Source organism: Echinops telfairi, unplaced genomic scaffold (assembly GCF_000313985.2).
Source record: "Echinops telfairi isolate 266 unplaced genomic scaffold, ASM31398v2 ScPeMD7_1957;HRSCAF=2489, whole genome shotgun sequence".
Lineage (NCBI taxonomy): Eukaryota > Metazoa > Chordata > Mammalia > Afrosoricida > Tenrecidae > Echinops > Echinops telfairi.
The window spans coordinates 5083285-5099857 of record NW_022105855.1 but is presented as its reverse complement, the minus strand read 5'-3'; the positions used below and the strand labels follow the sequence as shown (position 1 = coordinate 5099857).

The 16573-nt window shown below is 39.3% G+C and overlaps 1 protein-coding gene across 1 annotated transcript; it reads left to right on the top strand.

The window, feature by feature from the left end:
• Window positions 1-7115: 7115 nt before the first annotated feature.
• Window positions 7116-16422, top strand: CLEC1B (C-type lectin domain family 1 member B). The gene is made up of 6 exons (XM_004717626.2): window positions 7116-7261; window positions 7852-7950; window positions 8688-8807; window positions 8965-9116; window positions 12851-12957; window positions 16198-16422. Exons 1-6 carry the CDS (start codon window positions 7198-7200, stop codon window positions 16352-16354), a joined length of 699 nt encoding a protein of 232 aa, XP_004717683.1. The 5' UTR covers window positions 7116-7197; the 3' UTR covers window positions 16355-16422.
• Window positions 16423-16573: the final 151 nt, after the last annotated feature.

Genomic DNA, 16573 nt, shown 5'->3' with positions numbered 1-16573 from the left:
TAGTACCTGGACCTCACCCCAGGAATGTTTTTCTATAGTAGCTTTTTCTCTATGCCCCATTTTTTAAATTTATCTCAGTGGACTCATGTTTTACTTGTCCTTTTGTACTTGGCTTGCTTCATTTAGCATAATTTCCTCCAGTTTTTCCCATGCAGTAATGTGCTTCATGTGTTCATTGTTGCTTTTTAGGGATGCATAGTACTCCATCATATGTGTGTACCACGGTTTTTTATCCATTTGTCTATTGTTGGAAATTTGGGTTATTTCCAACTCCTTGAAACTGTGAACTGTGCTGTGATGAACAATGGAGCACAGATGTCTGACTGTGGTTTGTTTCTTGTCTCTTCTGAGTATATGTCCAGTAGGGGGGATTGCTGGGTCATATGGTAGCTCAATCTCCATCTGTTTTAGATATCGCCAAACTGATTTCCATTATGACTGTACGTACCTACAGGTCCAACAGCAGTGGACGAGAGTTCCTATCTCATCACAGCCCTTTCCAACACTTGTTACGTTCTGATTTTTTGAATTGGGCTGTCTTTGAGGGTGTTAGGTGGTATTTCACAGTTGTTTTAATTTGCATTTCTCTTATGGATAAGGATTGGAAACATTTTCTTATATGTTTATTGACCATTTGGATTTCTACTCTTGTGAAATTTCTGTTCAGGTCCTTTGTCCACTTCCTCAGTGGACACTTAGTTTTTTTCTTACTGTAAGCTTGCAAAGTATTATAGATTTTAGTAATAAGGCTTTTGTCTGATGTGTCATTGCTACAGATGTTTCCCCAGTCTGTGGGCTCTCTTATTACTCTCTTGTTGAATTCTTTCAATGTACATAAGTGTTTTATCTTCATTATATCCCACTTGTCAATTTGTGCCTTACTTATATTTGTGTACTTCCTTATTTCCAATAACCTATGTATTCCCTGTGCCAAGGTTCTCAGATTTGTCCCAATTCCCTCATTAATGGCCCTAATAGTTTGGAGTTTTACTTCAAGGCCTTTGATCCACCTTGAGTTTATTCTTGTGCATGGAATGAGGTAAGGGTCTTGCTTTATTTTTCTCTGTTTCTCCTACTTTTTCGTTGAGGATGTTGTGGTTGGTTGCTGTTTACGTGTTTTAGAGGAGCCTGGTCCCATCTTCCAAAGAGTCAAAGAGCACTGGGTTCTCTCTTTGGAAGTATCTATGAGTGCTTTTTCGAACTACCTGCAGCTAGCTGCACTGGGGAATCAGGCTACCACTTTATCTTCCTGTGGTTTCACTCTTACCCTAGCCACTCAGTATTCCTTTGTTTGGAATGTGAGTTGGATAGACCTCTCACATTTGGATGCTGGTCTGGTGGTTGTGGACCCATGAGGAAGATGCTACACTGGCTGATCTCCCAGAAAGCCGTGGTGGTGTGCCCTGTGGGACTTGGAGTCCCTTGGATGGTGTGTGGTGTTTCCTGCTGCAACAGGAGTGCAGTGGAGGGAGGGTGGGTATACCCTCCTTGGTGGAGAGCCCTGTGGATGGCAGGCAGAATTACCTTAGTCGGAGAGATCACTGTGGAGGTTGGGCAGATGTTCCCGTAGCAGTGTGGAGCACCACACATGGTTGGCAGTTATCCCAGTCACTTGTAGGACCCTGAGGTGTGGGTGGGAATAACCCCAGCCATTTGAAGGGGATATTCCCCCAGCCATGTGGGGTGCAGCAGAGGGCAGGCATAATTTCCCCAGCTGTGTGTAAAGCCAATGAGTACAGTTGGGTGCTACCCCAACTGGGCAGTCTGAGTTGCCCTAGGAGATGGGAGTAGCCTGGAGGCATGTGAAAGAACAAAAGGGGAAAGAGGATAAAAAGAGAGAAAGGAGAAAACAGAGACATGAATAAAACTGAACACAAACTAACACACAAAGAAAGCAATAGAAAATAAAAACTGAGCTTGATGAGGTTGTGGTGGGAAAGAGAGAAGAGCTAGAGGATGCAGAAAAATAAAGAAAAAGGGAAAGAAGAAAAAAACAAAATAAGAAAAAATTTTAATAAAAGAGATAGTTGAGCCCCATGCCTTGCTGTGTGCAGCACTGTCACAGAGGGCAGGTTGGAGCTCTCCTTGCTGAGTGGTTGGAGTTGCCCTGGGTGGAGGGTAGGGGCCTGGAAGCCCCCAGTGGCATGTGAAAGGAAAGAGAGGAAGAGAAGGAGAAAAAAACACGACTGAGACTGACTGCAGTGGGAAAGAGGGAGGAATAAAATAAAGAGTAAGAGATACCCTGTTTCCCAGAAAGTAAGACAGCCCCTGAAAATAAGACCTACTTACAGTTTTGCCTCTCACTAAAATATAAGGCATCCCCCTGAAAATAAGACCTCCCCGAAAATTAGGCCTCCCAAGCTACCGTAATTCTGGACTCTTGACTGTAGCACTGCTGCGCAGCTCAGTATTGGCCGCAGCGCAGACAGGAAGTGCAAGGTCTCTTTTAATAAAACAATAAACAATAAATATGTACTGTGTTCTTCTTCATGGAAAAATAAGACATCCCCTGAAAATAAGACCTAGCGCATCTTTGGGAGCAAAAATTAATATAAAACACTGTCTTATTTTCTGGGAAACAGGGTAGTTGAGCCCTCATCGCCTAAACATAGGGCTGGAGGGGTTTAAATCCTGCGCCAAAGTGGCAGGTGGGTGTGGCCTTTGGGTGTAGGGTCCCACGGGTGCTGGGTGGTATTGCCCTAGGTGGCAACATCACCGTGAAGGCCAGGAGGAGGCTCCCTCAGCAGCCTGGAGCACTGTAGAGGGCTGTTGAAGCTGCCTGTGCATGTTAGGCGCAGCACTCGCACAGAGGGCAGGCTGGAAGTTCCACCACCACCCCTTGTGGGGGCAGAGTTCCCCTAGGCTGAGGGTAGTGGCCTGGAATCATAGGAAAGAGAGGAAAGGAAAAAACAAAACAAAACTGGGCCTGCTGAGGCTGACTGCGGTGAGAAAGAGAGGCGAGAGAGAAGAAAAAGAAGAAAACAGTAAGGAGATAGCTGAGCCCTAATTGCTTGGCCATGGGGTCAGAGAGGATCCAACCTTGTGTCAAAGAGACCGGGTACTGTGCCCGCTTTGGTGTAGGGCCCCACAGATGCTGGGCGGAATTACCCTCCTAGGCAAGATCACAGTGGAGGTCAGGCAGGTCCCCAAAGCGGTGTGGGGCGCTGGAGATTACTGGTTTAGCTGCCTTGTGACGTTGGCAGCACTGCAGCAGGCGGAGGGGGGGGGGGCAGTTCCCTCAGCTGCGGGTAGGGCCCCAGGACAGGCAAGGGATTCCCCCAGTCACAAGAAGGACTGTAAGGGACAGGCAGGATTTCCCCAGTTGCATGTAGGTCCACTGAGGGTGGACAGTGGCCCCTCCTCCCCTTTGGGCTTGTGGTTTGCTAGTGGACACATTCTACAGGTTTGTCTTGGAGTTACACAATGAGCTGGATTTGAAGTTTTTACGAAGAAAATATTTTTTATCCTTTTTTATATTGGGTTGGCGGGGTGCCCTGATTTCGCAGCTTGTCATCAGGGAGGAGATCTAGCTTACCAGAGAGGTTGTTTGCTTCTCAGCCACCTGGAACTGACTTCGCCCCAAGAGCTGTCCGCTAACTGCGATCTGACACAGATAATTTCTGGACATCTTTTTAATTGTTGCACATCCATGGCTATCCATGCCAACCACCAGACTGAGAACACAGGGCACCCAACAGCGTGAGATCTCTGGTGTGGGGTCTTGTGACCAGCTTTCAGAGGCTCTCCTGGGGTCTGGGATCACGACCACTTTTAGACAGCAGCCTGCAGGAAGAGGACACCGAGGGGCTCGGTCTGGAAGGAGCCCATAAGCCAAGCACAATGAACCAAGAGCATCTCAGTACTTTATCAGTTCACTTTATGAATGAAAATCAAAAAAAGCGGGGAGCTGGACCAGAACCTAGTACCCTGATTCAAATTTTAGTACTTGGCCTCCTCTTCTCATTCTCCTTTCCTGGTCTGGCCGCAGGAGCTCCGGGTGGGTAAATCTACCTGGATGCCATCTTTCCTCTCTCTCCCAAAATTGCGATTTTCACGCACCCTCAGGAAGAGTGTAGAGTTCACTTAGATGGAATGTATCACAGTACAGAAGCAATGGTGGATGCCTTCGAACAAGGGTCTGAATTTATTCTGCTTATGATTGGGAACTACAGAATACTTTAACTGAGAGAAGAAATCCCATGACAAAAATAGGTTTGGGTACTGAAGAAACTTGATTATAAGACTTTTGTTACATTTGCTGAATTTGACAATTATTTGAAATGGTAAGATTTTAATTTATTATATTTTTTAGTAAAAATATCTGAACCATGCTAAATTTTATTTTTCAAAGTTAAGCAATGCTTTTCAGGTTAGTTTTATTTTTTCATTCTTTTCATCAGTCTAAAAATAATTTGAGGTGTTTATTAGTGTGCTATAGGGCCACTATAACAAAATACTGTAAACCGAGTGACTTACAAGGAGATAATTTACTATCTTATGGTTTAGGAGGCTATTAGTCTGAATTTGAGGAGTCTAAAATCCATGTTCATTCCAAAGGCACTAGGAGTGGGTTCCTTCTTGCCTCTCTCAGCTTCTGGTTGCTGCTGTTTGCCCCAGTGAGTCTATTCTGACTCATAATGACCTCACCTGGCTAAGCCTAAGGAGAGCTTCCCCAAGAGGAGCAGATCGCTAGGTCTTTTCTCCTGAGGAGCCATAAATGTGTTCAAACTGCTTGGTTAGCAGCTGAGCAAGTGTCCAATGTAACACCAAGGTGCCTTCAGTTTCTTGTGGCCTCAGGCACCCCTTGGTTTGCAGCTGATATCTCACACTAATGTCGGATATCTACCTTTCCTTCATGCCTCCACGTTGGTTCTTCTCTATTTACAACTGGTTATCTTCCAAGATACTATTTCCACACAAAGTCTCATCATAAGTACCAGGAGTTAGGTCTTTCACATATCTTTTGGGGGCACTTCATTGCTTCAAGTGAGGAGGACTTGAAGCACTTACCGATGAAGATCAAGGACTGCAACCTGCATATGCGTTTCATAATAATATAAAGAAAACCAAAATCCATACAACTAGACCTATACACAACACCCTGTTAAGCAGAGAAAGAATGAAGTTGTCAAGGATTTCACTTTTCTTAGATCGGCAATCAATGTTCATGGAAGCAGCAGTCAAGAAATCAGATGGTGCATAGTGCAAATCTGCTGCACAGGACCTCTTGACTTCTAGCACTAAGGTGCACCTGGCCCAAGCCATATTGTAGTCAGTCAGCTCGTGCGCATGTGAAAGTTGGACAGTAGACAAGAAAGACTGTGAATGCATCCAAATTCTGTTGTTGTCAGAGAATGCTGAAAGTACTGTGGACTTCCAGAGGAAGCAAATATGTCTTGGAAGAAGTACATCCAGAATGTTCCTTAGAAGTCAGTAGGGCAAGACTTTGTATCATGTACTTTAGACACACTAGCAGGAAAGACCACTCCTGGGAAAGGACATCATGCTTGGTGAAACAGACGTCAACAGCAAGAAGAGAAAGCCTCCCAAGGAGACAGATTGACACAGTGGCTGCAATGATGCCTCAAATATAAGTCAGGAGGATGACTTAGGACTTGGCAATGTTTCACTTTCTTGTACATAGGGTCACTATGCGTCAGAATAGACTCCACAGCACCTAACAATCAAACCTTTGACAAGGCACATAGGCAAGGAAATATTATAAGATAAGATATATTAAATTGACATAGAACTCAGAGGGAAGGTATAACGACAGGGAGGTGGCAGAGGGACTGTAGCAAAGGGGAAGTTAACAAACAAAATATCAACCACAAAATTCTATAATTCTATGTACATATTATATTGTCAAGTAAGTAAACTGTAGGATTTCTATGAACCAAAGGACACATGGAAATAAAGATTATTTATAAGATAAATGTCTGTTAGTTGCTCAAAAAAGAAAATTCTAACTGGGGCAGGGGTGGGGGAGGGTTTAATAAAAAGATATGCTATATGCTCGCTGCCCTATAAGGAAAAATTGACCATATCATCAACAATATTCATATGATACATGCATTAACTAGCTTTATAAGCTGTTTCTTATAACTACTTGGAATATCAGCTGAAATATCACTTAAAAGCCTAATTACCAAAGGTAAATATGTTGGACTAGTCTATCATGCTGGAAAGGGAATTGGAAACCATCCCTTCCCCAAAGAGTTATGAATCTAGGCAGTCTGTGCTTGAAATTATATGATTCCATTGAAATATGATTTTTTTTTAATTCCAGGAATGTCATTTTAAAGTGAAAAACCTTACAGAAGGGTTATATATCAAGTCATTAACTCTGTATCCTAAACTTACTACCATCAAGTCCACTCCACCCCTTAACAAAACTTAGTACAGAACAGCTACTAAGGATTTTTGAGACTGCAAATCTTTACAGGAGCAGACAGCCTCATTTTCCTCCCAAGTAGCAGCTAGAGGTTTTGATCTACCAACTTTGAGGTTAGAAGCCCAGTGCTTAATGTACTGTGCCACCAGGGCTCTTTAACTCTGGATAATATCATATTATTTTTCCCCTTCCATGCCAGAACCTAAGCTGTGTAAAATCTTAATTTATTAAATTGACTTATCAAAGGTGAAAGAATTTGGATAAATTCTAGATCATAATTTTAAAAAATTTCATTCTATACAAAGCATGCCATTTCCAAATTGGCAGTATTATATTAAATTATATTAGATCTCTTTCTCATAATGGGTACATTATATATCTGCCGATGTTTATCATTATTTCCAATGAAATAAATTCATTAACAATGTGATTTAAACTCTTGTAGCAGAAAGATGTGAGCTTTATAAAATGATGTTGGTTCCTTGAAAGGATATGTGTGCTTGGATAGCTCTCTACTTGGAGCCAAAAACAAGGAAACAGGAAACAAATGTGATATCTACCCCTTTACCACAAGTTATTATTTTTGTTTTTTTAGTTTTGTGTTCAAGTTCCGTGTATCTCTGAACAACTATAAAAGCACTTCCTGGAAATAAGAAAACACAAAGCGTATGTCCTAATTGATGTGGCTCTACGCTACCCACTGGGGAGGATCACAGACTGACAAATACTGGAATTGTAAGAGAAGACATTGGATTTTGCCAAGTCCCTGGACCGCTGAGTTCACGTGCAGTCCCAGTGAAGCCATGATGGATGAAGATGGATACCTAACAATAAATATTAAAGATCGAAAACCAGCTCTCAATGCAGGTAAAATAAGCTAAATCTATCCTCTCCCTACCCCACCCCCCTTTATACTCAGGATAGCACATAAACTATTATGTTTTGTTTTTCCGAAGACAATCTTTATCTGCTGTTTCTCCGTACTATTTACATAGATTCAGACCGACTTATTTAGAAGAAAAATATGTAGGAGACAAACAACATGATTGTAAGTGTTTTAGAGTATAATGCTTGAAGTCAACAGAATGGGAACGTCAGATGAAGGAATGTTTGGAAGTCACCATTTCTCAAGACTCCACTAAGTGTGTGTCATGTTCTAGTAGTTGCTTATTAAAGCAATATTTACTGAGGAAGTGGACACAGAGCCACCACATAATGCACTGAGTCAGTTATATTTTAACTCCAAGAGGCAAAAACCTATTAGGGATGAAAATAGGAATGGATATGTGGTGTGGGAGTGGGATGTGCTTATTGTTGATGATCCACAAGGGAACACAGACAGCATCTGTCACCTCTGTTCATTATTTCGAAAATCCTGAGAGGCGAGGGCAGAGGTGATGCCTCCCTACAGCTGTGCCATATCACTGTGTGTTGTTGTGTTGATTGTATGCCCACAGTTAACTCTGCACCCTCCTCTTCGTGGCGTGTAATGGCATTGGCTCTTCTGATCCTGTGCATGGGGATGGCTATTGGACTGGTGACTCTGGGGATTTTATGTGAGTATTGACTCATGGAAATGGGTTTGGTCTGAAGAAGGCAATACTTAAAGATCTTGGTGTATCACACTAAGTTTCTTCTTCATACTTCTATTTAGTACTATTTGAATGACCACATATCCAGCAGCTGCCAAGATTTTCTTTGACTATATTTCCTGTTAAAATATTTTCTAAGTGATTTGCTTACTTCCTCTTAGAGACCACTCATATCCCAGCTTATTGATAAATATTGTGTTCTTTTACTATAAATCTTATTAGATTTTCAATGTCACATTGTGGTTTGCACTAATTTTGCTTGTATACTTGGTTTATTCATATAAGATAGTTAAGAATACCTCCTTTTTCTGAATGAGTATTTTGAGGATATCATAAAATGAATATATTCTTGTATTACATTAACAGCAGAAAATACTAGAGACATTAAATTCTATTACTGCTAAAAAATCAAACAAATAAACCAGATTTCAACAATTGCTTTACGTGTGTTATTTGATCATGGGGTTTTCTTAAGATTTCTAAAGATTGTCTCCCTTAGATAGTTCACTCAATCTACTGGATAACACGGAGGTGTCAGTTGTATATTTTTACTTAGCATGGTTTTGATATATTCCCTTGCTTTTATCCCTTTTCAGAAATGATTTACTCGTGTATATCTAGTAAACATTTCATAGAATGCTAGTACTACTAAATTGAAAGTTCATTTAAAAGTACTGCTATTATCTAATTTTTACATTTAGCTGTCACACAACAAAATCTCCAGAAAGCTGAGAATGGAAATCTCTCAGAAACTCTGAATCAATTAGCAAAGTACTTCTGCCAAGATTTAATAAAGCAATCAGAACAAAAAGGTATTCACAGTAAGTATGCTTCAATTTCTAACATCAGAGTAATTTGTGTGTATATGTCTGGTGGTAGGGTTAGGTGTAAGGAATTGATCTGAAGGACACGCAGAGTGTGAAGAAAATGTAAGCTTGATATACAGTGAAAGATTTTAATGTTCGGTGTCTTCTTAAGACCATCAATGCAGTCCCTGTGACACTAACTGGAGATACTATGGGAATAGTTGCTATGGATTCTTCAAGCACAATTTGACATGGGATGAGAGTAAGCAGTACTGCAGTGAAATGAAAGCTAAGCTTGTCAAGATTGCCAGCCAGGAGATTCTGGTAAGGAGATTCATAAAGAGAACCTCTCAAATGCAACATTTGGCTTTTTAACATTTCTTATGTGTTCCAGTTTCTGCTAATCTATAACCCTTATCCTGCTCAATAAAAATTTCAACAGTTGAATCAGAATTCCTAATAATAATAATTTAGAAAAAAATTTTAATTACAATAGCTGAAAGTAGTAAGTGCTGCATTAGTACTGCAAAGACATTCAGTTCCTGCCCCATGACTTAATCTCGCACTGACTCCTTACCTGTGCTTACTAATTCAGGAAAAATCCGAAGGTGCATGTATTTTTTAAAACCCAATAGTACTGTAAAATATAACTAAGAGTGCTATCCCAATTTTTACTGCTATCTCGATTTCTGCTGAATTGTTGATAACTCCTTGATGCAAACTCCATTCCTTCACAGATATTACCAAACATACACTTTGGAGAATGATCTCATTTTCAAAATACACAAGATAGTGGAAGACAAATTTTTCTACTACATGTGACTCCTCTTCTATGTCTCTTTGTTATACAGCCTTTAACAAAGTCTTTCTCTTCTTTCTGATCAAGTAAATTCTGGGTCAATCAACTTTCTCTCAATTATTTAATTTTCTTTTCTCTCCTTGAACTCTAGCAGCATGCCAGAAATAAAACCCTAGAAATGCTAAATGTATCACAGCATTTTTTTAAGGTAGAAAATCCTGAAAGAGTTTGTCCTTCTGACTATATCAGGGCCATTGAGTCAATATGGATGTAAAGCAACCCTATAGGGCAGAGTAGAACTGCACCTATGGTTTTCCAAGACTATAACTTTTTACAGGAGTAGAAAGTTTCCTTTCTCCCATGTAGCTGCTGGAGAATTCAAACTGCTGACCTTGCTGTTAGTGACCCAACATCTAAACCACTATGCCCTCAGGACTCGTGACAGGATTTGTTATGGAGTTTAGGTTTTTTTTCTCATATTTTGCACATTAAAAAAATGAAAGCAAATAGAAGATCAGGATTTTTGCCCAGATAGAAACAACAGAACTCAAACACTCAGACTGTGCTAATATTATTAAATGGCTACATTGCATCAGCAAAATTGGCTCACAGCCCTGGTGGGTTTGTGTGTTGGCCTAATAGCCACAAAGCCAGTAATTATAATCCACCATATCAGGTTTTTTTTAACTCTCATAAAGATTTACAGTCTCAAAAGACAGCAGGAAATTTGACGCTGTCACTGTGAGTCAGAATAGACCCCATGGCAGTCTGTTTGTTTTTGTTTTCCTTGGAGCTAAGGCTCAAATTGGGCTTTGGAATATGAAAGTTATCTCAGTATGTCCACAATCACTGAGGTGAATTATCATTCTAACTTACTGTACAGGTTCTACTTAGTCTTTGAATGAGTGCAAACTCAAAGAGAAGATATTCAGTTAAATAAATGAACTTTTCTTTCCAGTCAGGCAAAATCAGAAAATTCCCTCAAATCTCAATTTCAATACAAAGATTGGACATGGGACATAGACACACATTCCTTGAATCTTATTCTAAATTAATCTAAGTTGATGTCAGATCCGAAGTTCATAACTAAATGGGAAATAACATAATTATGAGAGAGAGAAAAATCAATGGTTATGCTACCATATTATATAGTGAAGCATATAATGTTGATTTATCTTTAAAGAAAGAAGAAGAATTAACAGAAAGGAGAATCATAGCTCAAACTTTGAGAAATAAGTGATCAACAATGCTGTGCACGCATGCTTAGAGAATATCAGCTTATCTCTCACATGCATGTAAAGAAACCCATGCTATTTATTGGCTCCCTAAAATATATGATCACCTACTTATTTGAGAAATCATGACAATATATAAAAATATAAATATACATAATTTTGGTACCTATAAACCAAAATTAAAAGGAGGCCATATTTTTGATTAATTGAAGCTATGCAGTTAAGCAAACCCCCCTAATTTCATGGAGTCTATAAATATTTCATAGATAATGAACTGAAAAATATATAGTATATAATACTATAGTGTTGATGTTACTGTTGTTTTTACCATGAGTTGATTCCCCCTCATAGACTTCCAATGTAACAGAGCAGAATTGCCTCATAGAATTTCCTAGGTTGTGATCTTTAAGCAGCAGGTTCACAGGTGCTTACTCCATTTGAGTATCTGGTGGGTTCTAACCACTTATCTTTAGTTAGTAATTGAGTGTTTATCCATTATACCTCCAGGTATAGATTTTTAGAAAGTATAGATTTTTTTTTTAACAATATCAATGAAAAAACCCTCCCATGCCATTGAATTAATTCTAACTCATGGTAACCCTAAAGGACAGACACAGTAAGACTATCCCATAAGGTTTCCTAGGCTGTTAGCCTTTGCGAAAACAGATGGCTACACCTTTCTCTTGTGGAGAAGTTAATGGATTCTCACCAGCCACCTCTGTTGGCAACCAAGCACTTAACCACTGTGTCACCAGGGAGCCTCTCATAAAGTATAATAGTGATCATTCTTAAAAGAAAACAATGAATCAATAAACCAAATCCAAACTCACTGCCATGAAGTCCCTTCTGATTTATAGGGACTCTGTAGGACAGGATAGAATTGCTCCTGTGAGTTCCCAAGACGGTAACTTGACAGGAGTAGAAAGTCCTGTCCTTCTTTCCCAGAAAGGGCCCTGGTGGTATAGGAGTTATGCACTGGGTTGCCATCCACAGGGTGGGCAGTTTGAAACCACCAGCAATGAACTTGTTTTTTTGTCCCACGGAGCAGCTGGTGATTTCCAACTGTTAATAGCACAAGTAACTGCCTTGCCACCGACCAAACCAAGCCAAATTCGCTGACTCATTGAGACCCCCTGCTGGTTCCCAAGACTGTAACTATTGACAGAAGTAGAAAGCCCAGTCTGAGTTCCGCTGAGTTGCTGCTAGTATCGAAGTGGCCACTCTGCAGATTACAGTCTAAGTAAGACATAAACACTCCACCACCAGGGATCCTTCCCAGAGCTCCTAAATCAGAAAAAATTAGACAAATAATATTCTTTACAAATCCTTTTGGAGACAAAACACCATATAATTGTTTTTTTACCCCGTGAGGTAATAAATCATTACTTCTACATGAAAGATTTTATAGACATCCTATGCAGGAAAATCAATTCAGAGAGAGCTAAATTCCAGGAAACAGAGTCTTAACACTGACGGTTTCATTCTCTTTAGTTGTTTACCAGTTGCCTTCCGGGCATTCTGCCTCTGGTCCGCCACATTGTTTCGGAATGGAACTGCACTCCATCAGATTTTCAATGGCATCAGGCCACATGGTCATCCTGAGGTGTCTCTAGCTGAACTCTAACCTCCCGCTGAGCGTATGAACCATTTCCTCCACCCAGAAACGATGTTGTTCTTTACTGCTTACCCTGTTTAAGATTCATAGCTGCTATTCTATGTCATAACAACTTTAAATAGAAAGCAAAATAATAAATTGAAGGTGAAATACTTTAATTTTCATCCAGTGGAAGATATAATCCTATAAACACAGCAGAAGATTAAAATATATTTTATGTAGATGCAAGTTTGCATATTTTTTAAATCTAAACCAAGTCAATTTGGTAATATTCAAAATACTAATATAAACCTATAATCCAACCATTTACTTCTTGGTCAAATTTCTTAGCATAGAATCATTGTCTGTAAGCCATCACCAAGAGTGATGGAAGCATCCTGACCACTATCTATATTTATCTTTACAATAGAAATATATTAAAGGCAGAACTGGTTTGATTCGTTGGGTTGGATTGTCGCGACAGAACTCCGATGGGGTCTGGATGTGGGAAGATGGCTCAGTTTTCTCCAAAAACATGTAAGTTACTAGATAATAGGAATCTAAGTCACTCACAGTAACTTCTGTTCTTAATATGCCCTTGAGTGCAAGTTCCTTATCAGCTCTGTGCCTTACTGTGAGCAACAGAAGTAGCAGCTCCTCTCGGTTTAGGAGTAACTTGCCTTCTAACAAAAGACCACGGATCATAGAGCAACTCTGTCTTCCCTCCTCCCCGTCTTCTCTTCATCCAAACCACAGCGCACAGGTCTAGTTCTGGTTTCAACTTTACCACTGGGGCATTTTGTTTGTTTTTCCTTTCTTTGATAGCTTCAACTTACTTTTTTGAACAAAATTATTATCCTTATCTTGTGACGGAATGTTTTGTTTTGGGGATGCCATTGCCTTTTCAGAAACATTTGTTTACTTTTCCACTCTATAGATCTCTACGAGCCAAACACTTTATAGTTCACAGAGAAATTCTAATGTTAGATCACGAAGGTCCGTTTTACTAGACAATCCAGTCAAATTTTGCATTGCTATTGTTGATAGGTGCCATTTTGATGATTCTGACATGTAGCAACCTATATATACAATGTAATGAAACACTGACATATCAGCACCAATAAATCTAATAATAACTTAAATTATTAATTAACTGATTCACATCGTTTTTTTCTATGGGTCACTAAAGGTTTGAAGAACAAGGATGTCACTTTGAGATTAAGGTGCTCCTGACCCAAGTCATGGTATTTTCTATCACCTCATATGAATGTAAAAGTGGGATATTGAATAAGGAAGATCAAATAAGAATTGATGAATTTGAATTACGGTGTTAGCAAAGAATATTGAAAGTACAGTAGACTGCCTGAAGATCAAAAAAGTTTGTCTTGGAAGGAGCACAGCCAGAATGCTACTTAGAAGCAAGGAAGGCAAGACTCTGTCTCATGCCCTTTGGAGAGAGACCAGCACCTGGGAAAAGACATCATGCTTGTTTAAACAGAGATTCGGCAACAAAGAGGAAGAACTTGACTGAGATGGATTGACATGGTGGCTATGTCTCAATGCAGAGGCTAATATAACCACAATTGTCAGGGTGTCACAGGACCAGATAGGGCTGTACTGTGTTGTACATAAGGTCACCATGAGTAGGAACAAATCCGCAGCTCCTAACAATCACAATGGATTAGGATCCTAGGATCACTCATCTAATTTACAATATTGTTAGGTAACTTCCCTCCTTAAACTTTCAGCAAATCCATCTTGCTTTGCTGTCTGATGATATGTTGTATTTTTTGTTCCCTTCATCTAGAATGGTTTGCCTCTAGAACTAGAACTGGCTCCCCCGTTACTCAAGCCTCTGTGTAAACATCAATTCCCCAGCAAGAATAACTCTAATCACTCAAACTATGGTGTCCACACAATGAGCCCTGGTGGCATAGTTGATTACCATTAGACTGTGAGCCAATAGGTTTGTGTTTTGCAACCACCAGCTGTTCTGTGGGACAAAGATGAGACTTTACATTCCTGGCAACATATATACAAAAGTGCTTGACACAATGGATTTTTGTGTGGATTGTGATAAGAGCTGTACAAGGCCCGAATAAAATAATTTAAAATTTTTTTTAAAGATTTACAATTTCAGAAGCCCCTAGGGGCAATGTTATTCTGTCCTATTGGGTAGCTATGAGTTGGAAAAGACTCAATGGCAGTGATCTCCTAACCAAAATGTTGTCAGTTCAAAACCACCAACTGCTCCAGAGTAAAACAGATATGGCATTCATTTATATCTTGTTCATATTCATATTCTACCATCAATAGCTTGAAAACGCTGAGACAATCCTATTCCATCCTTTAGGGCTGCTATGAGAAAGAGTCGACTTGAGGACAATGGGTTTGTTAGTTTGTTTTTTGTTATCTGCTTTAATCAAGATATGCCATATTATACTCTTCATCAATCTTATCAATTCTTGTTTTATTTCAAATTTTGGCTTTGGAAAATCTTCCCACTATAAAGTATGATTCTCAAGAAAAAGGACCTTTGCCTGAACACATGAACAATGTTGGCAATACTGCCTCATTGTTGGTAGGTTCCATGAAGTCAGCTATATGCACAGCTCCCCTATGGACAACAGAATGTTGTTCCATTCCCACAATCATTACTGCCACTTTGTCAATCCACATCCTTGAGAGTGTCCCTCATTTTCACTGAACCTTTATTTTACCAAGCATGAAGTCTTTGTCCAGGAATTGATCTCTTCTGATAGATAACAGGGTCATAATATGATGATATCTTTTTATGCCCAATTCTAAAGAGCATTATGGCTGTACTTTTTCCAAAACAGATTTGTTTATTCTTCTAGCAGTTCATAGCATGTTCAATATGCTTTGCAAACACTATAATCCCAATGTCTTTGTTCTTCTGCAGTCTTTCCTGTTCATTGTCCAGCTTTCACATGTATATGAGACATTTAAAAATGTCATGGCTTGGGTCAAACACAACTTAGTCCTTAAAGTGATAGCTTTGGTTTTGTGCAGCAGATTTGTCCAATGCAATATGTTACTCGATTTCTTGACTGTTTCTTCCCTGTGCATTGATTGTTGATAAATAGTTTCAAACGATTGAAAAGATGCATATACCTTGGCGTTTCACTGTGAACAAAAAAGTATGGAATACATACAAGTTAATCGTAAATTATAGGATAATGTGTTGCCCTATATCAACTACCCTATAACAAGATTCAATGTTCGAAAATATTCATCAACTTATTTTTCCTTAAGTGCATTCCCACCTTATGCAGTTATCTGCTTTGTAGAGTACTTCTATCTTATCTATATTCTACTTGTCTCCACTAATCTAAATCTTATTCTTCCTTTAAGGCAGAATTCCATCCCCAGACTTCAAGATAAAACCTGTGCCCAAATCACAGGAAACAGAAAAACATTTTCTTCTCACTGAATGAGATAATTCAGTGGAAAGTGTCACCATTTCAGGCCTATATCCATTTCTTACTATGAATGTCTACAAAGTCTGATGCTAACTTGCTATTTAATCTTAAATTTAATCTTAAATCTTAAGTATCAAATTGCTACTTGGATTTTTTCAAATGCATATATATTGGACTCCTAAGAATATTGGAAGTTTCTCAATTGTATGAATCTTATTTTAAGATTTTCCCTTCATTGTTTACACTTTCTACCATGAAATTCTACACACAGTGTTATATTATTGATTATTGATTTAACTTTCAAATAAACTCACTCTACCCTATCCATTTACAGGATTACGCTTTCTGGTGATGCAAGAGAGAACATGAATTGTGCTTACTTTTATAATGGAAAAATCGTCCCTTCTTCCTGTGAGAGCAAACAGTATCTAATGTGTGAGAGGAAGGCTGGGGTGGCAAAAGTGGCTGAACTACTTCAACAAGAAAATTGAACAGGATGTCACAGACCAATGGTTGATTGTACAATAAAAAGACTTGATGAAAGAATCAGTAGCATAAAGTGACTTGTTTCTCCCTTTCTGCACCAGGGCGATATCTTTGATTTATCTTGGCTTTCACCGTCACTTAATCTTTTCTTCAGACATCCATAAGTCAATCCTGATAGTTCATCATTTTCGTTTTTGTTTGTTTGTTTTTATTTTATTTTATTT

What these genes read in the sequence shown, in the direction of transcription:
- CLEC1B (XM_004717626.2), top strand. Translation starts at nt 7,198, where the DNA reads ATGATGGATGAAGATGGATACCTAACAATAAATATTAAAGATCGAAAA. An exon ending in AAAACCAGCTCTCAATGCAG is followed by an intron (nt 7,262 to 7,851) that starts GTAAAATAAGCT and finishes GTATGCCCACAG; the next exon opens with TTAACTCTGCACCCTCCTCT. An exon ending in AGAACAAAAAGGTATTCACA is followed by an intron (nt 8,808 to 8,964) that starts GTAAGTATGCTT and finishes TGTCTTCTTAAG; the next exon opens with ACCATCAATGCAGTCCCTGT.